The sequence below is a fragment of the Manis javanica genome, chromosome 11 (genome assembly GCF_040802235.1).
Source record: "Manis javanica isolate MJ-LG chromosome 11, MJ_LKY, whole genome shotgun sequence".
Classification (NCBI taxonomy): domain Eukaryota; kingdom Metazoa; phylum Chordata; class Mammalia; order Pholidota; family Manidae; genus Manis; species Manis javanica.
The window spans coordinates 104,152,969-104,176,767 of NC_133166.1; the positions used below are offsets into that span (position 1 = coordinate 104,152,969).

The following is a 23,799-nucleotide window of genomic DNA, read 5'->3' on the forward strand; positions in this document are numbered from 1 at the left end:
CTTTATAAAAGGGCAGATAGGAAAAATAATTAGCTTGACATTCTCCAGATGATCGACTAGCTCAACACAATTATTAGAACCATCCTGTTTATTCCTGCTTATCAAAAAGAAACATTCAGCTTTAGTAGGTAAGTAATTATAAGTAAAATGAATTAATTTAAACATTTCAGTGATTCTACTGAAGCAATCAGACTCACATTTTACTTTGAAAAGAAACATTCTGATGTTCATATACAAAGACTGACACAGTAATTGTCAACACATTCATTTACTTTTAATTTTGTCCCTAGGTTTAAATGTCCTGTTTATTGATGACATTCTTACTTCATGGCATAAAACAAAGGCCCTGGAGATTTGCCAGCGCCCTCACTCTGTCATGCAAATTGACTGCGTATTACACCATAATACAAGACTCCACATTCTTCCATTCTCAGTTAATCAGAACCATTTCATCTTATTATTACCGGTGATAATTAATCTTACAATTACAGATGTTATTTCCTTTCTCCTTGCATCTATTAAAGGCCCCTGCCAGAAGCTTAAGATCAGGAATTAAGTCTTCTGGAAGAAATAAGAGAAGAACATCAATAAAGAACTGAACCTGGTGCTCTTGACTTTTGCTACCACAAGATATACACCCCTGGGTCCGACTTCCCTGAAGAAGCTGCCACGGTTACCACGAACCCCTTAGACTAAACCAAGTGACCAAGTCAGACTCCCTAGATTCTGGTCTATATTCAAACCGGGGTCAGCAGACTAGGGCCTTCAGGACAAATCCAACTACCTATCTCTTTTTGTAAATAAAGTTTTATTGGAACACTACCGTGCTCATTGCATTACTATTATCTCTAGCTGTTTACCCACTACAACAGCAGAGATGATTGCATAGAGTATACAACTGATCTAAAAACATATGACTTTGGAGAAGTAGACTACCTAACCCAAGATCACAAAATAAAAATGTATTACCTAGGACCAAATGGACTAAATGAACCGATTTCATTATGATTAATATTCATAAGAATTGACATAAGAAAAAAAAAACCTTTCTTTTTAATCTGTTTCTTAACTTCATTTTAGCAGATTATACCTACAAAAAGTGGAATGGAGCACTCCTTTACAAAATTTTTTAAAATTTATTTTTATTTAACCCAACATATCCACAAGATTAACATTTCAACATGTAATCAACCCAAAAGATATGAATGAGATCTCTACCTTTTTTTATTCTGTATCTTCAAGCACAGTATTTATTTTTGTACTTACAGCCCACTGAAGCACTTCTTAAATGTCATTTTTTCCCAATTGAACTTTCAAATTTCAAAAGAAAAAAAATCCCATGAGAGATCTTAATATAGATTAATATATAATATGTAATAAAGAAGCTAATATGTCAGCAGGACAATTTTTTAAATTCTTGTAGAGAATGACATATTGATTGGCCTTATCTATAAAACAATGAGAACAAACATTAAATAATAAGGGAAGTGCCTTTACTAAGTTCTTTTATTTTTTATGACCAAATTCCCTATTTTATAAATTTAAGGGAGAAAAGATGTCACCAAATTGATAATAGTTTATCTGCCTCTAGAGGGAATTAATACTTATGCTCACGTAGGTTCCTTATATAGGTTCAATAAGAATCTGTCCACTTCCCAGAATGTAGGTAAATATTGACTATGCCAAAAATTCCCCTTAACCAGGAACAAGACCATTATTAAGAAACAAGCCTACACTTTATGTGTGGGAATGACATCTATGAAGTCCTTCCAGGAAAACTTCTTGGGACAACTTTAGGACTTATGAAATTCCAGCCTTACAGGCAGTAACATATTTCATTTCCTGTTAGGCCAGAAATCTTAACAAACATGGGAATCTTAGAGAAAATCATGCTGAGAAGGATATAAAATTCTTCTGACATATAAAAGCAATCACAACCCTGAGCGCTTAGCAAAGCCTCCAGACAGAAGTGCACTGTAAAGCCTCAGTACCGTGTGGTTCTGACTTGTTAGTCACTTAAAAAGAAAAGTGTTTCTGTATTAATCAACACCTCTTGTGTTGCTACGGAAATAAACTTTAGCCAAGTAAAACAAGATTATCAGTTGAATGATGCCGAATCAGAGCAACTGTTAATCAACTTAAATTTTCTCATTGGCAAGAACTCGCCCACAAGGGAAGAAAAACTGTAGAAGTAAAAAAACTGAGACTCAGCTTCCTTCGCGCCTGAGTGCCACGGGGGGCGGGCACATTTTGCAGCTGGAGATTCACCGAAACCAAAACCAAGAACAAGCAACCAACTACAGATTATCCTGAGTGGTTCAGAACCACAAAATCATGAACCTTGACTATTTCTCGTAAATACGGACTCTCTGACGAGAACGATTTGATCCCTGATTTACGTGTTGTGAGTAAGATGAGCCGGAGACAAAGGTGCTCATTTCCACCAGGAATGTGCCGGCCTTGGTCATCTCCTCTTCCCTTTAAATACTGGTTGGGTTTTGTCTTTGACGAGCCAATCTTTGTTTCTGAAGTCTGACGACTCCTTTTCACTTTTCGCCATTGTTTTCTTGCCTGGATGTTTCCATCTGTGAGTTTTTGACAGCATCTACTAGGTGCGACACCAATACAGTGTTGGAGCCAAGGATTTGGAAATGAATTTGAACTCCTGTCTGGCAGAAGTCCACCCATCACTTCCAAGGTGGTTGGGGGCAGCAGTTACTAACTTTCTGTGGGCTCAGCTCCAAGTGGTTATTTTAAAAGGTGCCCCAGGAAAAGCAAAGCAGTAACTTGTGGAGTGAGAATCCTAAATTGGGTCCTTAGCTAAATGTCCAGACTCTGGGTGTGAGCAGGGTTGTCATACCGTCAAATGTCTAGGCAGCAACTCAAAATCACTCTTTTCTTATCACAGGAAGTGATGCAAACATGAAGCCCATGCTGCTTGCTGTGCACGAATAATAAGTCCTTTGTCTCTGGCTTAGGATTCTCACGTCTTCTGCCAGAATCCAGGGAAGTGTGGCTCTCTCATTAGCTTGCAAGTAGCATAAAATCTCAGGCCTTTCATAGTTATTGACAGGTAAGAAGATGGCATATACAAAGGCCCTGTGGTAGGAGAAAGTAGAGAAAACTATAAGAATTTGAAAGAAGGCATGCATGGGTGGGGTGTAGGGAGTAAACAGGGGAGGCATGGCATGAGATGAGGCTGGCAGCTGGTGAGCCGTGGGACCCTTGGCCAATCCTGCAATATAGTCCCACCATTTGTTTTGACAATGCCACCTTCATGCAGAACATGTGATAATAAACTGAGTTCGGGGGAGCATAGGACAACAAGGTTTGGGCCAATCTAAGCCTATGAGATGCTTTTTAACCAAGGAAAAGAGTGAAAATCGGAGGCATTTTATTAACATCCTGAACCCAGTTATGAAAATGTTTGCACACATGCTATTTTGTAATCCCTCTATTAGAGATCAGGCGAAGCACATCTTGGTGCCCCAATAAACAGGGAACAGTTACCACTAACTGTCACTGCTGTCAATCATCTAGGGTACAAAAAGAGCCAGGCACCTTAAAAGGGAGAAGTCGTAACATTTTAGTACGCACAGAGTATGTATGACTCTGGACAAATCACTTTTCGCCCTCTCCTCTTACAGTAAGAGGAGGAGGTGTCCCAGGTCACAGGAAGAGGAGGGAAGGGATTAGGGGGGAAGGGAGGGGCCCCACCTGGAGAAGGCTGCGAAACCAGTGCTGCGAACCTCCGGTTATTACCTAACGTCACTGTGGAAATAAAAGATTCTGTTGAGAAGCCCTCTGACCCACTCTGGCTCTTGGCATTCTGAAAATTTCACTCACTGCCTGTTAATTTATAATCTGCAAGAATGCAGTTGTTCTAGATCTTTAGCCAAAAACAGGATCCACAAACGGGCCGAACCATGTAACTTGTCATTAAGAAGTCTTGCTCTTTCTTAAGAGTGATAAGAAGTCACTGACGGATTTAGAGAGGGTGATGTGATTAGGCTTGGGCTTCCAAAACATGCTTGAGAGAGGAATGGAGAGTGCGGAGATGACCGATTTTCTAAGATGCATCGTTCCTGCAGAAACTCAGTGCCCTGTATTTACCCCTCGGCAATTCACTGCAGCCCTCGGATTGACAGATCCTTTCTTGCTCATTAAACCTGCATTTCAAAAAGGAAGTAAAACAGCACCAGGCTTAAAGAGTTGTCTTGGGAAACTTCCCACCCCTCTCCAGCCTTTTAAAATCATTTATTTATTTATTATTAAAGTACAGTTGATACATGATATTGTATTCATTTCAGGTGTACAAAATAGTGATTTGGCAATTATATATATTATGAAATGCTCATCATGATAAGTATAGTTACCATCTGTCACCATACAAAGTTATCACAATATTATTAACTAAATAGTCCTCTGCTGTACTTTTAAGCCCTGTGACTTATTTATTTTGTAATTGGAAGTCCACATCCCTCTCACCTATTTTGCCCTTCCCCCACTCCCCAACTGGCAACCACCAGTTTTTTCCCTGTATCTATGTTTTAGTTTTTCTTTTATTTCACTTCTAAGTGAAATCATATGATATTGCCTTTCCTGTTTGACTTTTTTCACTTGGCATAATACCCTGCAGGTCCAACAAAGTTGTTGCAAATGGCAAGATTTCCTTCTTTTTATGGCTGAGTAATACTCCATTGTACATATGCATCCCGTCTTTTTTATCCATTCACCTATATTTTTTAACTGGAATAAAGTTGATATGCAATGGTATATTGGTTTCAGATGTACACCATAGTGACTTGATAAAAAACATTACTAAATGCTTGCCATGGTAAGTGTAGTTACCCCTTATTACCATACCAAGATATTATAATACTTTTGGTTATATTCTCTATATTGTACTTCCTATCCATTCATCTACTGATGGACATTTAGATTGCTTCCATATCTTGGCTGTTGTAAATAAGGTTGCAATAACTATAGCTGTACATATATCTTTTCAAATTAGTGTTTTTCTTTTCTTCAGATAAATTCTAAGAAGTGGAATTGCTAGATGATATGGTATTCTATTTTTAATTTTTGAGAAACCTCCACACTGTTTTCCATGCTGGCTGCACCAGTTTACATTCCTGCCCACAATGCACAAGCGGTCCCTTTAAATAATTCACACATCAGTTTCTAAAAGGCTCTCTGGACCTCACCTTGTCTTTCAGGCCGGACTATGGGAAACAGCATGGAGAAAGTTTGAGGTGGGGAGCAGGTCAGGAAGGGTCCCGCGGGCTTCTGGAAGAAAATAAGTAACAGCTTTGTTTGGTGTGCTGGGTAACAGAGCTCAGTTGTGCCCAGTTTCAACCTGGCCAAGGGCCTGGACCAAGAGCTGGTGATGTAAAGGTAGAGGCTGCCAGAAAAGCCCAGAAACTGCTAGCAAGAAAAGTGAGCAGTGGCGGAGGGGGGTCGTGAGGGGTGTGCAGAAGGCAAGGGAGGAAGGAAGGTCTTTGGAAATGCAGCTGAATCACGCAGCCCACCCAGGAGCCCCCAGCTCATCCCCTCAGTAGCTCTTCTGCTGGCAGGTGCCTTATGAAGACTTGGCTCAAGTTTTCAAAACTTTCCAAGGTTTCCCAATTCTTCTTAGAGGTGTTCCTCCCCCGCCTGGTCCCAGACTGGCAGTTCCTTCACTGATACTCCCTCGGTTCCTGTAAAGGGGATGGTCTGGGGCTCAGGGGCGTGGAGTGGGACAGGCATAAAAAGGAGGCTCCAGACCTGGGGACCAGGCTCTGTCTAAGCAGCTGGGCACCAGACATTGGAGGGAGTGGAAGAGGCCAGGCGCGGCCCACTTCCGCTGCAGCGAGGATGGGTCTGAGCACAGCTCAGACAGGTCTCTGGCTGGCCAAGGCGGGTCGGGTTGTGGGTTCTCACACTGAGAGGCCCCGGCAGCCCTCAGAGCCACTGCATGGAAGGACTGGGGTCCTGCCTGCTGGTGGCTGGTGGGGAGGGAGGGGCAGAGCCAGAAGTGGGACAGGAGTGGGAGAAGGAAGGGGGGAGGAGGCTGGCATTAACCCCTGGATTGCCCGGGGCTGGAGGAGTGGGCAGAAGGGCAGGTGCGCACACGGGGGTCTAACCCTGGATTCCCCTCAGGCTTTGTGGTCCTGCTGCTGCTCCAGAGCTGTAAGTAACCCCCTTCCCAAGATGTGGGGAGGCAGGAGGGCGGTGTGGGGGTTTCCAGTTTCTTCTGTGATTCAAGTGACTCAGAAATATTAACATTTGTTCAACCAAGATGATGAACCTAGGGATGTTTATTATATTATTCTCTTACTTTTCTGTGTATTTGAAATGTTTCAAAATAAAATACTTTCAAAGGCTCAGGTTCAGTGAAGACTTCGTTCGGCCAGTGGCCTTGCGGGGGGCACTGACAGGACCCCCACAGCAGCACTTGGTGACCCTACCGTCACCAGGAAGTGACGAGAAGGCAGCCCAGGCTCCTTCTCAGCAGGAGGAATTAGTATGAGAGCCCAGGAAGGGCTTCCCAGCCCACTGAGACAGTGCCCCAGCTGGGGGACGGGCTAAAGGCCCGGGCACTGCCATTCTGGGTGGGTAACAGGAAGGCAGAGAAGAGATTCTGCTGTGGGCCCTGGAAGTCTCTGCCCTGAAGGTCAGGGTCTTCTGACACTGGCTGTCCTGAGCTGGGTCCCTCCTCTCCTTCAAAGCCCCTGCCTCCAGGAAGCCTTCTTTCCTTGCACAGAATCCTATTTCACCTTTATTCACCAGTGCCTCCCCTCACCCTGCAAAGTTCCCTGTTCTGAATCTGCGAGATATTCAACCCACTGCCCTTGATGTGTGCTGAGCATTTTCAGGACAGGCTTTGTTTTCCTCAGACAGCGAACTCCCCAGAGGCAGAGGGAACTAAGCCAGCCCTTCATTTAGAATTTGACCTTTGCTCACCACTCCAACTGCCGCTCAGCTCAGGGCTCAGCCCAAGGGTCCCCAGCTCCATCCAGGCCCAGGCCCCACTCCAGACCCCTCCTTAGGCTCTGCATACAAACTGGTCTGCTACTACACCAGCTGGTCCCAGTACCGGGAGGGCGACGGGAGCTGCTTCCCGGATGCCATCGACCCCTTCCTCTGCACCCACGTCATCTACAGCTTTGCCAACATAAGCAACGATGAGATCGACACCTGGGAGTGGAATGACGTGACACTCTATGACACGCTGAACACACTCAAGAACAGGTTGGGCCACTGGCTGGCCAGGCCAGGAGGAGCAGAGGGGGTTAGATGGACTGGCCCCAGGACAGGGCACTCCCACTCAAGGGAATGGGTGGTGGCCCCCAGGTCAGCCTCTGGGTGGAGATTGGGGGGCTTAAGAGGGAGGAGGTCATGAGGGCAGGTGTTGGGCAGTATTTGGGGTGAGGACAGAGGCAGACCCTGGGGGAAAGGAGGCCTCTACCCCCTGGGGGGCCTCTGCAGGGGTGCGGGAAACACTCATGGCTCTCTTTTGCCGTGCCCCGGCTTCCCCACTGCGGGGAGCACAGCTGGGCAGTATCCCTCCGAGTAACTGCCACATGGTCTGTGGCCTTGAGGATACCGAGTCTCAGAGCCAGAAGGACCGCAGAGGCCTAAGTCAGCAGAGCTAGAAGCCTGCAAGAGCCCCTAAACATGAGGCTGTCTGATGCTGCAGCTCCATTCCACCCCGCCCTCCTGTGCCCCACAGGAACCCCGGCCTGAAGACCCTCCTGTCTGTTGGGGGATGGAACTTTGGTTCACAAAGGTAGGACCCAGTCCCCAGAGGGTGGCGGAATAGCAAGGAGGCAGAGGTGTCCCCACCCACTGTGTGGGCATCATGGGGCCCCAGACTGGTTAGGCACAGGGGCCCGCCTCCCATTCCGCCAAGAAACCAGAGCCCAGAGATGGAGAGGGACTTGCCAAGAGTCACACAGCAAGTTAACAGTGGAACTTCAGATTCCCTGCCCATGCTCTTTTTATTGTCTCTCAGACCTGAAAACAGCAGGGGGATACTGCCCTGAGGAAAGGATGGAGGAATGGGAAATCTGGGCGTGGAGAGACGCTGGGAGGACTTCCTGGAGGGGGTGGAATCGTAGCAAGCCTTAAGAAGCGGGTTAGATGCGGCCCCAATAGCTGCCGTTTCTTGAGTGGTTACCGTGGGTCAGGCTGCCCAGCCACTATCACATGTGATCCTCACAACAGTGCCGTGAGATGTCGTGATCATCCCATTTTACAGATGAGAGAACCGAGCCTCCAGTTATAACCTGCCCCAAGGGACTTGGCTAGTGGTTGTTAGAGCCCCACTTGGGAACCAGGAACGTCCACTTCACCGCTCTTTCCAACACGCCCTTCGAGAGCCGGGGGTTCAGGCCCCTGGCTCCAAAGTGTGGGAAACACCACCCAGAGGCCAAGGCACCCGGCATGTCAGGGCTGAGCCCTCTACTGGGGTGGTTTGGTTCCAGATTTTCCGACATAGCCTCCAACAGCCGGAGGCGCAGGACCTTCATCAAGTCAGTGCCACCGTTCCTGCGGACCTATGGCTTCGACGGGCTGGACCTGGCCTGGCTCTACCCTGGGCGGAGAAACAAGCAGCATTTCACTGCTCTGGTCAAGGTGCTGGTGGGGGCGGAGGAAGCGGAAGGGTGGGGGGGCACCAGAGGGCGGGATGGGTAGCAGCCGTCTTGCGCTGATGTCCTCCTGAGGGCAGGCACAGAGGGGCTGGAACCTGGGCCGGAGCTGAGATGAATCGGCCTGTGCCCTGGGCTCTAACACGACATGGAAGGCATCCTGTGACCGCGGTGTGGGTGGGGTGGGGTCCTAAGGGCAGAGGGTCAGTAAGCAGAGCCCCCCTCATCACTGCCTACTTAGTGGAGCATCTTTGTCCACTGTTCAGCCCCACACTGACGCCACCCACCTCAGGGACAGTCCCTCTGGGGGCAGCCTAAGCATCTCCAGTTACCCCCAGGGCAGAGCAACCATCTAAACAAAGGGCCCGCAGCGCCATCCAAGCCCCTTTAACGTCGCTGTCTCACGTGCCGGCCCCGACAAAGAGGGACCAAAAGGCGAACTTCTTCCACCGCCACCTGTGGGTCACAGCCCCCCCGAGACAGGGAGGCACTGAGGGCTAATGGGTGCAGGGGGATGGGGACAAGTTCAGGAAAGGATGGACAGGGCCACTGCGGGCCACTTCGTCATCCCCACTGAGCCCCCGTCAGGGCGGGGTGACCGGGAAGGCCGGTGACGTGCTCAGAGCCCACACCCCTTCCCAGGCTCTGTCTCAGCGGCCAGGGCCTCTCTCACTCACCTGCCTCTCTCCTGACCAGGAAATGAAGGCTGAGTTTGCAAAGGAAGCCCAGGCGGGGGCAGAGCAGCTCCTGCTCAGTGCAGCGGTGTCTGCGGGGAAGGTTTTCATTGACAGTGGCTATGACATCGCCCAGATATCCAGGTGAGTCCCCTTCTCCCACTGCCTGCACACTGCATGGACTCAGAAGACCGGACCTCCAGTCCCAGTCCCCCCAAAAGCTTGATGGGTGGCCTTGAGCAAGCCCCTTTCCCTCTCTGTGCCTCAGTCTCCCCATCTGTCCAATGGGGCACCATAATCCCTGTCCTTTCCTTTTCCCCGTGGGTGTCATGCTGCCTGGTTGAGGTAGTTCCTATGATATGTTTGCAGAAAAGGCAATACAAACAGCCACCACACCAGCCGGCCACTGCTAGGCGTTTCCTCCGTGCCAGGCTAAGCAGAGTGCTTGAAACTAGAGACACAACACAACAACAATGATGCTTTTCAGCCCTAGACTTCGGGAGAGTCCTCAAGGTGTCTCCACACACAGGGGACCCCCTTTCCTGTTGGCCACTCCCCTCTCATCCTGCCCCTTTGTGTGTGTGAAAATGAGCAGTCCGCAGCTAAGCATCCTTCTTTACAGCCTTAGGAGGTGTAGATTCGATGCTTAAATTGACCATTTGGAGAGGGGAATGAAGTGGCTTCCAACCATTCGCCCCAAACACTGAAGCTCATATTCACGCAACCCACTGCAGCCCCATCCCCTGTGTGTGTGTGGACGCCTTCCTCCCACCCCGACGGATCGGAGGCTCAGGCCCTTCGTTGGTCCTGCTCTTTCCCCACAAGGCTACTTAGTGGAGCATCTTTGTCCACTGTTCAGCCCCACACTGACGCCACCCACCTCAGGGACAGTCCCTCTGGGGGCAGCCCAGTGTGTGTTAATGGCACTTTCAATCTGCCTTCACCAAGATGAACCAAATGAGAGTGGAGGGCAGCTCCCAAATGTGTTCTGGGGGCAAAACAGAACACCACTGTTGCCTCAAGTGCCCTGTGGTGCCCTGAGTGCACTCCCTGGTGCGGCACAGGGGAGATGGCCGGCAGCCAGGGCAGTGGACCACCGGCTCTCCCAGGGTTTGGGTTATTGGCCTGTCTTGGGGACGCCTGCCCGCCCTGCTTACATTCTGCTGGGGTGATGGACGTGATGTCCTGCCCCACCCTCTGACCTCTCTTCCGCAGACACCTGGACTTCATCAGCCTTTTGACCTATGACTTTCACGGAGCCTGGCGCCAGACCACAGGGCATCACAGCCCCCTGTTCCGAGGCCAGGATCATGGAAGTTCTGACAGATTCAGCAATACTGTGAGTGCCCAGAAGGAGGGAGGGCAGCTAGGAGAGCCACAAAGACCTACCACTTCCAGTGTTGGCTCACCAACCCCTCGCCTCCTCAGGAACAAGGGTTCCTGTGGGAACCGCTTCACCCGAGGCTTGGAGTCTGTGCATGCTCCAGGGCTCTGGGAACAGAGGTGGCTCTGAGTCCAGTCTAGACCTGCGTTTCACCTGCTGTGTAACCTGAGCCCATCACCTGATCTGGGCAAGCCTCCAAAAGCAATAACCCATTCCTGTAACTAAGAGGACTTTTCTGAGAATGCAACTGTAAAGTGGATTTTTAACTGACATTTCCAGTTCCTAGAGGAAGGAATTCCAGGCACATCTTCCAGGCAGGCAGGCTCATCAGGCAGCCACTAACTGCTCATCCTGTGCCCCCCGCCCCCGCAGGACTATGCCGTGAGCTATGTGTTGAGGCTTGGCGCCCCAGCCCATAAGCTGGTGATGGGCATCCCCACTTTTGGGAGAAGCTTCACTCTGGCCTCTTCTAATACGGGCATGGGGGCCCCGACCTCTGGGCCAGGACTAGCAGGCCGGTTCACCAAGGAGGAAGGGATCCTTGCGTACTATGAGGTACGTGTGCTGGGGAGAAGGGGAGATGCCCCTCTCCATCCACCAGCCCCTGGGAGGGAGCCTCCAGCCCACCCCAGCCCCTTTGCTCCTTTGGGAATACAAACAGTGCTCCAGTGGGCCTGGCGCCTCGAGGAGGAGGAAGGGCCTTTTGCTTCCAAGTCCCCTGTAGGCGCACCTAGTGTGCACACAAAGCTCCCAGACGCCTCTCTGGCCTCTGAGTGGAGGCCTTCCTTCTAGGCCAGGAAAGAGCAAGGGTCAGGACGCAGGCATTTCTGTCTCAGCCCGGCCTCTGCTGCTCTGTGCAGGGCCCCTGCCAGCCAGCACTTTCCCACATCCCTGTTTAAAATGCAGCCAGCAAGCCAGTCCCCGTGATGCCCTCAGGCGATAGCTGCCACCAGCCCTGGGATATTTGCATCTGTTTTACATAGATTTGCATGAAGCCTGCAGAATGAAGCAAGGACTGAAAGAGATTTGGGAGTGGCACCGCCCCTCCACACCCCCCACCCCTCTCCCTCCTCCCTGTGACCTGCAAGGCCTCAGCACAGCCCCCACACCACCCCTGCCCTGTTCTCTGCTCAGATCTGTGACTTCCTCCGCGGAGCCGCCGTCCATAGACTCCTTGGCCAAGAGGTCCCCTATGCCACCAAGGGCAACCAGTGGGTGGGGTATGATGACAAGGAGAGCATCAAAAGCAAGGTAGGTTCCCCAGGCAGTGCCCCAGGATGAAGAGGGAGAGGGAGCCCTGCCCTGAGGGCAGGCTTGGTTACAGGCATCCCAGGGCTGGGTACCTGCTGTCCCCTCCTCTGGTAGGAGCCCGTTCCCCCCGCACACCTGGACCAGGGCACCCAGCCCTGCTCCCCCTGTGTCTCCCCTGCCAGGTGCAGTACCTGAGAAGCAGGCAGCTGGCCGGTGCCATGGTGTGGGCCCTGGACTTGGATGACTTCCGGGGTACCTTCTGCGGCCAGAATCTGCGCTTCCCTCTCACTGGGGCCATCAAGGATGCACTCGCTGCGGCTTAGCCCTCTGTCCTGACACCGTGTGGCAGAGATGCCCCTCACCCCTTGGCTCCAGCTGGCCAGGAGCCTGATCACCCACCCTACTGAGACCCCTGGAGAGCCTCAGTCCCCTCACTGGGAGCCCGAGCTGGGGGCCTGTGCTCTGAGCTCAGCACTGGTGGCCAGGTGGGTAGGGTGGGCCTGGGGGCAGTTAGGGCCTGGTGACCAGCACAATGAAAAACAAGGTTGGCACATACCTGTTGGTTCATGAAAATACTCAACAACCCCAGGCCCCACACGTGGGGATTTCTTCAAACCTTTTAAGGCCCGGCCTCCTGGCCAAAGGCCACCCTTCTGCCAAGTACTCAAATATCTTACAGGAAACAGCAGCCACACTAATTGTGCCCTTTGCAAAGCCCAACTTGAAACCACCCCCCTGGGGCCTCATCATGTCTCCCATCCTGCTTCCCTTTCCTAAATCCCCAGCTGCTCAATAAAGCACCCGAGCTTAACAGTCGGTCTTAATCAGTCCACCTGCGTCGCCGCCGACACACCGGCTCTGTTCCCCCAGCTCTGCCGGGGTCCTCTAGCCATGGGATCCCTAAGCTTTGTGGAAGGTGAGGCCCCTTGGCCTCTACCGGGCCCCAAGGAATCCCAAAAGGAGGCCCGCGGCCTCAGATGCATGTGCCCTGGGCTGAACTCAAGAGGGCCGATGGCCTCCCAGACGCTAGTCACAGCAGCCCAGACGGCTTGATGCGGTTCACTGGTGGAAGAAGGCTTTTCTGCTTCCCAGAGGTGAGCAGGCGCTGGGCAGGAGGTCCCTCAGTCCCACCCCTCCATCTCTTCTGACCCCCCCAGTGGGTGTCGGGAGCCCTGACCCTGGGCGCTCAGCGCTAGGAGACATCAATGATCTTGGCGCCTTCCCAGGCAGGAGCACTTGAGAGATGGTCTCCCAGGTTCCCGCTACCCGCCGGCTGGTGCCCTGTCCACTGTGGGCGGGCCTCTGTCAGACACCCGAGGGCGGCAGCTCGGCCCTCTGCCCTCTGGACATCCTCAGCCCTCTGCCCACACAGAGATGAGGGCTTCTCTGCTCAGGACAGCCTGGGCCATAGAGTGGGCGGTGGACAGGACAGGATGGGTGGGACGAGATGGGCTCAGAAGGACAGGTGGCTGCCGTCCGGTCTCTCTGAGGTAGAGAGGCCCTCACAGCTCTCTGTGAATTCCCAGGGCCCCAGACAGGACAACTTGCATCTAAGGAGAGTCCAGATGTACCTCCAACACCAAAGAGAATGTTTTTGTGAATTCCCCTATGTTCGGATTATCTGTGACTTGGTCCGCTCGTTTGTGACATTGGTTTGAGGTGTCAGGAAGGAAATACCTATTGGCCGCCCTGAAATTGAACCAGCTGGAGCTGGGCAGATGCTCCTGATCCCAAGGTCACAGCCCTGTGAAGGGCAAAGGAAGTGAGAACTCAGCCAGAGCGTCGGGGGGACCTGTCATTTCTCCACTGGCCAGAGGGGCCAAGCATTCCCTAATCCGTGCCTACTGCCCACCCCACCACGCAAGGATCCTTGAAACCCCGGGGCTGGAAGCCCTCTGGGGCAGCCACCCCCTGCTCCCCTATCCCAGGACAGGCCTCCCCGGCTGACTCAGGGTCCTGTGGAGTTAGTCACATTCACTTATAGCTGCAGAGTCAGAGGCCAGGGATGGGATCGGGTCTCCAAGGCCCTCCCCTGCCTGGCAGGACACTGAGTCACCTGGCAGAGAGCACGGCACCCAGGAAGGGCTGGACCCCACGGCTCCCAAGGCCCTCCACTGCCACTCCGCAGCAGGGACAGGCAGCAGGGAGAGGCAGCCACGCTCTCGTGCCCCCCAGGGGAAAGCGGAGAGTGTGCATTCAGCTCAGGGCCTCTAAGTGAACTCCATGGGCATTTATTTTTAAATTGTGGGATATATCATACATGCTACAGAGTGCATTAGATGCTTTTTTTTTAATTTAAAGAATCACTATGTGGTGAACCTGTGTAACCACAGCCAGAACAGGAAGTGAGATCTCATTAGTGGGCCTAAAACTCCACTAGCACCTACCCCCTGCCCTCCACCTGGAGGTAACCCCTGTCCTGTCCTTCTCTGCTCTCCTTGTGGCCTCACCGCCTAAAGATGCGCCTTGTGGAAGAGAGCCTGGTGTCACCGCCATCTGCATTTAATGTAGGTGGGCCCCCCCTGGCTTGGTGCCCTGCTCGCCACTGTACCTGTCTGGTCACCCAGGGGGCTGACGTGCGCTGTCTCAGTGCACATTCTGGTTTACAGGCTCACGTGTGCTCTGAGGTCACTGGTGCAGGCCACAGTAGTGGGGCAGCTGCTTTCTCCAGGTTCGGGCTCTAGCAAACTCTGCCCAGATGTTTGCCCGCACATCTCCCAGACCACGTGTGTGAAAGCCGCCGGGCCTATAACTGCTTGGTCCTAGAGTCGCACGTTTGCCATTTTACTAGATCCTCTGTCACTTTTTCCAAAGGGATTTCTTCCCAGCAAGGTCACGATCCCTCCAGCAGTGAGCATTCCTGCTGAGCCCTCTCCTCCTGACGCACGGTGTTTACTGCTTGTTCAGTCATCACCGATTATTATCAGTCCCCTGTTGGAAGGCCTTCTACCCACCCACCTCACCTTGGGCATCCCAGGTCCCTCTTCTCCAGGACCCTCAGCCTCATGCAGCATGAGGAAGAAGCCCCAGAGATGTGGGACTCCGGGGGCAGAGATGGGCATGCTCCCCAGGAAGGCTGTTCTGGGCCCCAGAACCCAGGCTGAGAAGCGCTGGCCACAAGTGGCCCCTCGGAGGCAAGCGCACAGCCTGACCCAGGTTTGCTCTCCAAACAGAAGCTCTTGTTCCCGCTGCCCTGAGCCCGGGCACTGGCTCCCGGTGCTGTCCTATCTCACCCATCTGTACCCTCCTCCCATCTGGGCACCAGCGCCCTGGCTGCTGAGATCCAATCAGGGGGCACGTGCTCTTTAGGGGACCCTTGTAGTCCCTCCGCCAGAGCTATTCCTGGCCTAGGCACCTCCCCACCCCCAGATCCCAGAGCCTGACCTGACCTCACAGCTGGGAATCACTTGGCGGGGGGCGGGCCAGCCCCTGACTATATAAGCTTGGACCGAGATGTCCCAGGCACCCTGGAGACCCAGACCTCCCTCCCAGCCCCTGCAAAGTCCAGCCCGGCACCCCCAGCAGGCCAGCGATGACAGGAAAATCCACCCCGGAGGCCCCCCCATGTGGTCCAGAGGAGTCTGCCTCTGCGTCTGCCAAGGTGCCCACCGCAGAGCCCTCTGGAGGAGCGGCAGCATCGGGGTCTACAGGGGAGGAGCAGGTGCCCACGCCTCAGGGGCCTGCCCCCCAGGTCCCTGCACCCCCCACAGCCCCCGCAGCCTCTAAACCTGCACCTTCCAACGCAGGTGACAGAGACGGGCAGGGGGGAGGGAGGGGCATGGCAGGGAGCGGGGAGGTCTTGCCCGAACCCCCTCATCTCCCCTGCTTCTCTCTCAGACCTCCCTGGTGCCCCCCTGCTGCTGGCCGTGGAGGATGTGAGCGACAGCTCGGTGACTGTGAGCTGGGAGCCCCCCGAGACGCTAGGGAGGCTGGGGCTCCAGGGCTATGTGCTGGAGCTCCGCCGAGAGGGAGGTGAGCTCTGGGCAAAGCCCTGCTGCCCCCAGGGGAGGTGGGTTGGGGGTCCCAGACCCCGAAGTTGGGCCAGTCTAGAGGGAGGGAGAGCGAGGGGTTCCGTCAGCCCCTCGCCTACTGCTCCACCGCTGAAGGCAGGGGCATATCCGGATGACCTCAGGGGGCCCCTTGTCCTTGGAGTAACAGGCATGCAAGGGCAGGGGGCCCTGGGGTACTGCCTGACAGGAAACAAAGGAAGTGCCCAGAGTCAGAGGACCCTGCTCAGAGCAGGAGGTGGGGAGCACAGAGTCTGAGCAGGGGGGTAAGGTAAAAGACAGTGAGGAGAAATAAGGGCAGGACACTCTGGCCATATCCCTGTTGCCACTGTCCTACTGTCCACCTCCACAGCAACTGAGTTCAGCGTGGCTTCTGCTTTTGCCCCGGCCTTGCTGTGTGACTTGGCAAATGTGTCCAACCCTCTCTGGGCTTCAGCAGCACCATCTCTGGCACTATTCCAGAGCTCTAACATCAGGTGTCTTTCATGCAGTTTGACAAGGAGAAGAGTCAGAGAAAGAGAATAAAGGCAAAATTAGGCCCAAAAAAGGAGGTCAACTCCCCCAGATCACCACTGAGAAGAGCAGGGCACCCATGGCCACTGCGCTCTCTCCATGTCCCCAGCCTCAGAGTGGGTGCCCGTGAATGCCCGGCCCGTGATGGTGACCCAGCAGACCTTGCGGAACCTGGCTCTAGGGGACAAGTTCCTCCTGCGTGTGGCTGCAGTGAGCTCGGCGGGGGCTGGCCCGGCGGTTGTGCTGGACCAGCCTGTCCACATCCAGAAGATCGTAGGTAAAGGCCCACCCTTGTGCCTCCTGTTCCCCAGCCCTTCCCAGGCACCTCTTCTGATGGACGGAGGGACTAAGGCCAAAGGGCAGAGGGAACAGGGCATTTGCTTCCTCCATCCCACCCTCACGCACACGAGCCACATGCTATTGCCATCTTGCCTTAAGAAAGTTCCAGGTTCCTCAGCAGCAAGGGACCGCTTCAGGGTACAGAGGCCACTTCCCTGAGTGCCCCAGCCCCCGAGCACTGGGGGAAGGGCTTCCTGGCCCCAGAAATGAAAACTCGAGCTCCCCAGGGCACCTGCCTTTGGGTCACTGTCCTGGAGTATGCCACTCCATTCCTCTTCCTACAGAATCGCAATCCCTCCAGCAGCCATGGAAGCTCATTTTCTGTGCATTTCATATGGCCTGGATTTCAATTCTCCCAAAGGTTTTAGAACAGAGAGAAGTCTTTGCTTGCCTTCTTGTTCCACCATGTTTCTAATGGAAGATGAGGGCCTGCAAAAGGCCCATGAAAAGAAACCATGCAGGTTTCTCCATCCCCAGAGGTAGTGCCATGCAGGAGATCTGGGAGGCCAGCTGCTATCCCCTCACTAAGACTTCTATTTGCAGGGTGCATTAGCCTCAAGCCTACCCTCGCTCCCCTCCCAGAGCCTATCGGGTTTCACTCTGTTAATGGCAGTGAGTCATTTGGTCTAATCTGAGGTCTTTGGGGACAGCCCAGGGCCCCAGGGTGAAGAGAGATACAGGCCAGCAGGTGGCCTGGGGCCTTGTCCACCTTCCCCTGATTAGACTCCACAGTTCTGGACAAGGCCTCCAGAAAGAGGGGGTTTCATGGTCACAGGAGGGGTTGAGTCTGGATTGAAGAAAATAATTCTCAACTCAAAGTCCTGAGCGGTGTGGGAATCATGGGGCTAGGAAGCTTAGAATAGTAGACGGTCATAGCTGGTCAGTCAGAACCAAGCAGGTCCCAAGGTGCCCAGGGACGCCCTTGAGGACACCCAGCGTATCAGCAGCAGCCCCAGAGCCTGACCCCTACACAAGGCCGTCCATGTCCCATCAGGCGGCAGGGAGTCGTCTCTAGTGTTCAAAACCCAAGGCCATTCTCGTCCTCTGCGTCTGGCTGACACACGGCCCTGCCTGACAACCGCATGTGGGACACCCTGACTCTAGCTTGGAGGTGCCAGGAAGACTTCCTGATTGGGAGGGTTCTGGGCCTTTCCTGGGGGGACCCAGGACGGCTCACACTCTGAGAGGCTGCAGGGACCGGGGCCCTCTCCTCCAAGGCCCCATATCAAAGGAGCCGGCCAGCCTCAGCACCCACCACTCTTAAAATTCCTCTGGCACGAGAGAAGGGGATTTCCTGGAGAGAAGAGGGGAGGAGGCTGTGACCAAACAGGCGCCAGCCAGGTCCTCCTCGTGGGCAGGATCCTCAGCTGCTCAGCTGGCCCTGCTCGACCACCTGGAGCTGCCAAGCATTCCTGGCCTGGCCCCCTGCAGCTGCCCCTGGGCATGGCACTCCTGCTCCCAGAGCCGAGGGCCCGCACAGCTAATCCTCGGAGACACAGTGTCCTTCTCACTGCCGCCTGCCCTCCGCCCTGGGTGTCGTGGACCAACTGCTGCCACCTGTTTGCTGCTGAGGAGCCTCGGCTGCTGCTTCTGCCCCTGCCCAGGGGGACAATGGCAGAGGCTGTGGTAGCTCCCCTAGGGATGCTCAACGGCTTCAGTGGCTGCACCGAGTAGGTGGTGGTCGGGAAGGTGGTTCCCTAGCATGTAAGACTTCAGGAAGGACTTCCAACTGTAAGACCAAAAGGGAGTGGGAAGGGGGGACAGAAAGCAAGGGGTATGTCCTGGCCTCATTTAGGAAGGGCAAGACTCTGATCCTCCCATGTGGCCTGGAGACAAAGCAATGGGCAAATGGGTCTCATGGGGGCTTCTCTGAAGGTCCTGGACTGGTGAGGGGCAGAGGGTGCTGGGTGAGAGGAAGACTGGCACTGCCATCATCATGGGACTGCGGGCCGACAGGTGCAGCACCTGCTCCCCACTAGGGGGAGCCAGAGAGCCAGCCAGGCCCATCTGGAGCCCAGGAATGCCTGGGCTACAGGGCAAATCCTGGCTTGGCAGGGTCAGGCGTCAAGAGAGCGCTTGGTATGCTAACTGGTTCACCCCGTGGAGGCCTTGCCCCCTGGAGCCTCCCAGCTCCCAACTCCCCAAGGGCCTGAAGGAATTTGGGCCCCTGGATCTCCAAGTGTCACCATTTCCCCCAGGAGGCAGCCCCACAACACACCCAGCCACCCTCCTGCCCAACCAGCAGCCCTCACCAGCTGTCCCCTACCCATGCCGCAGAAACGCCCAGCCAGAAACCCCACTGCCTGTGCTAAACCTAGACTCTCGCTTTTATGCAGAGGCCCCCAAAATCCGGGTCCCCCGCCACCTCCGTCAGACATATATCCGCCAAGTGGGAGAGACAGTCAACCTGCAAATCCCCTTCCAGGTAAGCACGCCTCCTGCCCAGAATAAGAACCTGGGTGGAAACCCGGGCCCTCGCTGAGGTGTGTCAGAGGAGCCCAGGAAATGTCAGAAGCCATGTGCGGGGCTCTGCCTGGGACCCAGCGAGAGGGCCCCAGCCTTCCTCTGTCCTGCACTTGGTGAGCTGCGATTCTCCAGCCTGAGGGTGGGGCAGGTGGTCCCAAGGCTGGCTGGAGAGTTGGGAGAATGAGGCTCTGGACAGCACCTGTGGCTCCAGCCTCTGCTGCCCCTCCTGGGGACAACTGATGGGGCCAACTCCAGAGGTCCCCGGAGTTGAGATGGGAGGGGTGCTGGCACCTCCTGCAGCCACCCTGAGGGCTCCTCCCTCCCAGGGGAATCCGAAGCCTAAGGCCTCGTGGACCCACAATGGCCACTCCCTGGACACCCAGCGGGTGAGCGTGCGCACGGGGGCCCAGGACTCCATCCTGTTCATTCGCTCGGCCCAGCGCTCCGACTCAGGCTGCTATGAGCTCACCATGCAGCTGGAAGGCCTGGAAGCCAAGGCAGCCATCAACATCCTGGTGATTGGTACGGGCCAGGGAGGGTGGGGCTGCCTTGCTGGCCTCCCCGAGAACCCACCTTCTACCTGAGAGCTGGCAGCTGATGGGGTCAGGCCAGGGCAGCATGCAAGGAGCCAGGTCCTGGGCGGGGCCACTCGCAGCAAGCCCAGCCCCCTCACTGCCCCCATACTTCGGTCCTGCAGAGAAACCTGGAGCCCCCAGCAGCCTCAGGCTACTGGACGTCTGGGGCTGCAACGCTGCCCTTGAGTGGACACCGCCCCAGGACACAGGCAACACAGAGCTCCTGGGCTACACTGTGCAGAAAGCAGACAAGAAGACAGGGGTGAGGCCTGCTGGAGCAGGGTGGGGCTGAGGAGGACATGGCCGAGGTGGCCGGGAAGGCCCAGCCCACTAAGAACCCGGCAACCAAGTTCTAGTCTAACTACCACTAACCTGACTCTCTGTGTGACTTTGGGCAAGATTCCTTTCATCTCTGGGCCTCGGTTTCCTCCTGAAGACTGCAAGGGGGGCTCTCTGAGGCCCGTCAAGCTCTAGAGCAGTGTTTCTGGAAATGCGACTACATACGAATCACCTGGGAGTCTTGCTAAAAATGCAGATTTTAATTGTGTTGGTCTGGGGCCGGGGCTGAAATCCTGTACTTCTAAGAAGCTCCCAGGTGATTCTCTGGCCAGACTTTGAGTTGAAAGTCTCTAGAATTCTCTGAGGTCCCCAGAGAGGTCACTCGAGTGCCCCAGGAGCACCTTCTCCTAATACAAAGTCCCCCAGGCCCCAAGCTGGATGGTGCAGCCCCCCGGGGCAGGGAGGGGGCACAGCCCTCTGAGGGCGGGGCTGCAGGCTGAGCCAGGAGGGTGAGGGCAGAGGTGACAGGTGAGGGTGACAGGGCTGGGTCCCTGCAGCAATGGTTCACGGTGCTGGAACGCTACCACCCGACCTCCTGCATCATCTCCGACCTCATCGGGGGAAACTCCTACTCCTTCCGGGTCTTCTCGGAGAACCTGTGCGGCCTCAGTGCCTCAGCCGCCTCCACCAAGGAGCTCGCTCACATCCAGAAGGCAGGTGGGTCTAGGCTGGGGACCGGACCCCTCTCCATCTCCGCCTTCTCTCTGGTGTCTCAGTACCCCTCCCTGGGGGCTTCTCAGGGCTGCCCGCCCGCTGGATACTACCTCTCCACGCCCACTCCATAGCTCTGTGCACGCGCACACACACGCACGCACACACACGCACACACACGCACACACACAGAGCCACTGTAGAGAGATGGATGTGGTTGACAGCAGAGCAAACACATGCAACAAGAGGTGCCCCTTGGGACGCCGTGTACTTATTCTGAAGATGCTTATGTGACTGCCACCATCCCAGCAGTGGTGGGGCTCATGTGCAGTGTCCCGGGGGAGCTGCTCTGGAGGGCAGTATGCCCGGATAGGTGGACCCTGGTGAGCTGCCTAAAAGCACAAACCTCCCAACCCACATATAACACCACATAGATGGACGAGAGAGATATGGGCATTTATGTCTCCTCGCAGCGCCTGACCCTCTTGCGTCAAACGTGACATTCAAGCCCTTTCTCCGTGTCACCCTGCGTGCTCCAAGGCCTTCCCCCACAGGACTGTGTGGGCTCCGGAAGGCACACTCTTTTTAACATCAGCCTGAGCTGCACAGAATTAGGAAGACATTTTTGTTCAAAAAGGAAAGCCAGTCAGGTTGCCGGTCTGCACCCCTAGCCAGGATCATCCCATCTGTCTGGTTGTCCTGCCCACCCCTCTCTCTGCTCCCCTCCCTGGCCCACCCGGGCATGGGTGCAGCTTTCCTCTGCCTCTCTGAGACATTCTGTCCCTAAGTCGGGGCACATTGGCATTGCCTGGCTTCCCCCAGATCCCAGAAGCCTGGGGTCCTGCCACGGAGCTCCAGAAGAGGGGCAGGGGCAAAACGGATTGTTTCCTGCATTAAGAACTTCCTGCAGGCCACCAGCTCACCTCCCAGAGTGGTGTCCAAGCCACAGTGCGACCTGCCACCCCTTCAGTCCCAAACTCACAAAGTGATATTGGGCAGGTCACTCATCCACAAAAGGCCTTCGTCTCCCATCTCTCAAATGGGGACAAACCTACCCTGGCAGAAGAATGCTGTGTGGATTAACTAATACACTGAGATGTAAGCTTTAGTGATCATTTTAGGAAAATGAATGAGGTTATCCTATGAGGTCTGTTCCTGTAACTGTAAATCGGCCCCATTCTCCCCTGAACCCAGGTAATGTTGCCAAACCTAAAGGGTTTGTGGAGCGAGACTTCTCCGAAGCCCCCTCATTCACCCAGCCCTTGGCCGACCACACCTCCACCCCCGGCTACAGCACGCAGCTTTTCTGCAGCGTCCGCGCGTCCCCCAAGGTGAACCGCAGGGCCCTGCTGTGCCCTGGGCGGGTGGGGGCGGGCAGGGGCAGAATCCTCACAGGCTTCTCCACCAAAACCTGAGGCTGGCCCAGGAGAGCCCCGCACCAGCCCCCACTCTACCCGGCTCTGTTCCGACCACTCCCCCAGCCCAAGATCATCTGGATGAAGAACAGGGTGGACATCCAGGGCGACCCCAAATACCGCGCCCTTTCTGAGCAAGGCGTCTGCACCCTAGAGATCCGGAAACCCAGCCCCTTCGATTCTGGGGTCTACACCTGCAAGGCCGTCAACGTGCTCGGGGAAGCATCTGTGGACTGCCGGCTGGAGGTCAAAGGTGAGGGTGTGAGTAGGGTCACTCCTTAGAACCTTTCCACGGAGGGGAGGACAGGAGAAGCCCCCTGTCCTGCTGGACAAGATGACAAGATGACAAGATGAGGCTGAGCGCTGAAAGCCAAGGCAAGACAGAGGGGAAACGAGGGGTGAAGTCAGGCCGGGAAGGGCTCTCTGGGCGGGAGGAGGGGCGACATGGGGGAGAAGGCAGGGGAGACTGCTGTGCGCAGGCTGCCCGTCTGGGGTAAGGGCTCAGAGCCTCAGGCCTCTCTTGGCCCCCCGACCTCCACACCTGGGTCCCCAGCAGCCACTATCCTCTCCCTGGGTTCTAACCTGCAGAATCTCTTGCAGCCTCAGCCACACACTGAAGAGCTGCCAGAGGAGGCTGCGATCAGGCGAGGGTACGTGGCAGGACCAACACCCTCCAGGGCCTCAGAGGGAGAGGCCGGAGCAGGGGTGCGGGTAGGGGAAGGGGGGGAAGGGGGGAGGCAGTAGTCGACTCTGGGCACAAATCTGGCCACAGGCAACACACACACCGTCCTAGGGTGTTTCACAGATGTGCAGGTGAAGTGGTGGGCATGCTAGTGAGGCTCAGCAGGGCAGTGATTTGAGGGATAGGCACAGGACAGGGGTCTGGTCCTGGCTCTGCATGACCCAAGGCCAGGGCATTCCCTGGGGCCCCTCTTCTAGCCAGGAAAGCAGGGACAATGAAACCGGTGCCCTCCCTCCCCTGCTGGTCTGAGGCTCTGACAGGAGGAAGCATCCTGAGCTGCAGCTGGCATGGCTCAGACCTGGACACTGGGCCTTCAGGAAGGGGGGCCTCGGAAGGAAAAAGGGGTGCTGCTCTCCCACCCCAGCTCCCCTCTTCAGCAGGGCACATGGAGCCCATGACACCAGGGGCTCATGAAGCATGTTCTCCACCAGGTGCCACAGGCCCAAGGGCCCAGAATCAAGCTCCCCGGATGCTCCAGACGCCATGTCCATAGTGACAGCTGATGGCTGTGCTCTCCGGTCCCTGCCAAGCTCCCTCCCCCAGGGGCTGGAGCCCAAAGGTCCCAGGCCAGGCCTCCTGGGCACAAGGGGGCCCGGAAGTTACCCGGATTGGAGTTACCCCTGCAGAGAGTGGCGCAGGGGGCAAGAGGCACTCAAATAAAGGTGTGTGGTGTTAGAGTGCGGGGGCCTCTGTGACGGTGAGCATCATCGTGTGGGGGAGGCGCTGTGTCACCGGGAGGGGGTGTCGAATGCGTCACTATGAGGGGTCTCCCCATGACACCATGAGGAAGGCGCCTGCGGGACAGGCCTC

At 55.0% G+C, this 23,799-nt stretch overlaps 2 protein-coding genes and 1 long non-coding RNA gene across 5 annotated transcripts; 2 read left to right on the forward strand and 1 right to left on the reverse strand.

The window, feature by feature from the left end:
- Positions 1–252: 252 nt before the first annotated feature.
- On the reverse strand, positions 253–5,662 carry LOC108401677 (uncharacterized). The gene is made up of 3 exons (XR_012122943.1): positions 5,208–5,662; positions 3,718–4,169; positions 253–3,099 (listed from the first exon to the last, which is right to left on the reverse strand). It is a non-coding gene; the product is annotated as an uncharacterized lncRNA (long non-coding RNA).
- Positions 5,663–5,739: 77 nt separating this feature from the next.
- On the forward strand, positions 5,740–12,753 carry CHI3L1 (chitinase 3 like 1). Its single transcript, XM_017667774.3, has 10 exons — positions 5,740–5,881; positions 6,142–6,171; positions 7,032–7,233; positions 7,715–7,771; positions 8,469–8,619; positions 9,330–9,451; positions 10,523–10,646; positions 11,064–11,246; positions 11,826–11,942; positions 12,125–12,753. Exons 1-10 carry the CDS (start codon positions 5,857–5,859, stop codon positions 12,263–12,265), a joined length of 1,152 nt encoding a protein of 383 aa, XP_017523263.2. The 5' UTR covers positions 5,740–5,856; the 3' UTR covers positions 12,266–12,753.
- A 2,306-nt stretch (positions 12,754–15,059) lies between these two features.
- On the forward strand, positions 15,060–23,669 carry MYBPH (myosin binding protein H). 3 transcript variants are annotated; one of them, XM_073217131.1, is made up of 11 exons: positions 15,060–15,543; positions 15,780–15,914; positions 16,572–16,739; positions 19,138–19,226; positions 19,594–19,789; positions 19,965–20,104; positions 20,679–20,838; positions 22,027–22,163; positions 22,402–22,500; positions 22,848–22,897; positions 23,421–23,669. In XM_073217131.1, the coding sequence occupies exons 1-11, from the start codon at positions 15,396–15,398 to the stop codon at positions 23,647–23,649; spliced, it is 1,551 nt and encodes a 516-aa protein (XP_073073232.1). In that variant the 5' UTR covers positions 15,060–15,395; the 3' UTR covers positions 23,650–23,669. The 3 variants fall into 3 exon arrangements, with proteins under 3 accessions (XP_073073232.1, XP_036871140.1, XP_017523258.2); XM_037015245.2 differs by having other exon boundaries at positions 15,394–15,688; XM_017667769.3 differs by having other exon boundaries at positions 15,394–15,688; positions 22,314–22,500; positions 23,421–23,560.
- The last annotated feature ends 130 nt before the right edge of the window (positions 23,670–23,799 follow it).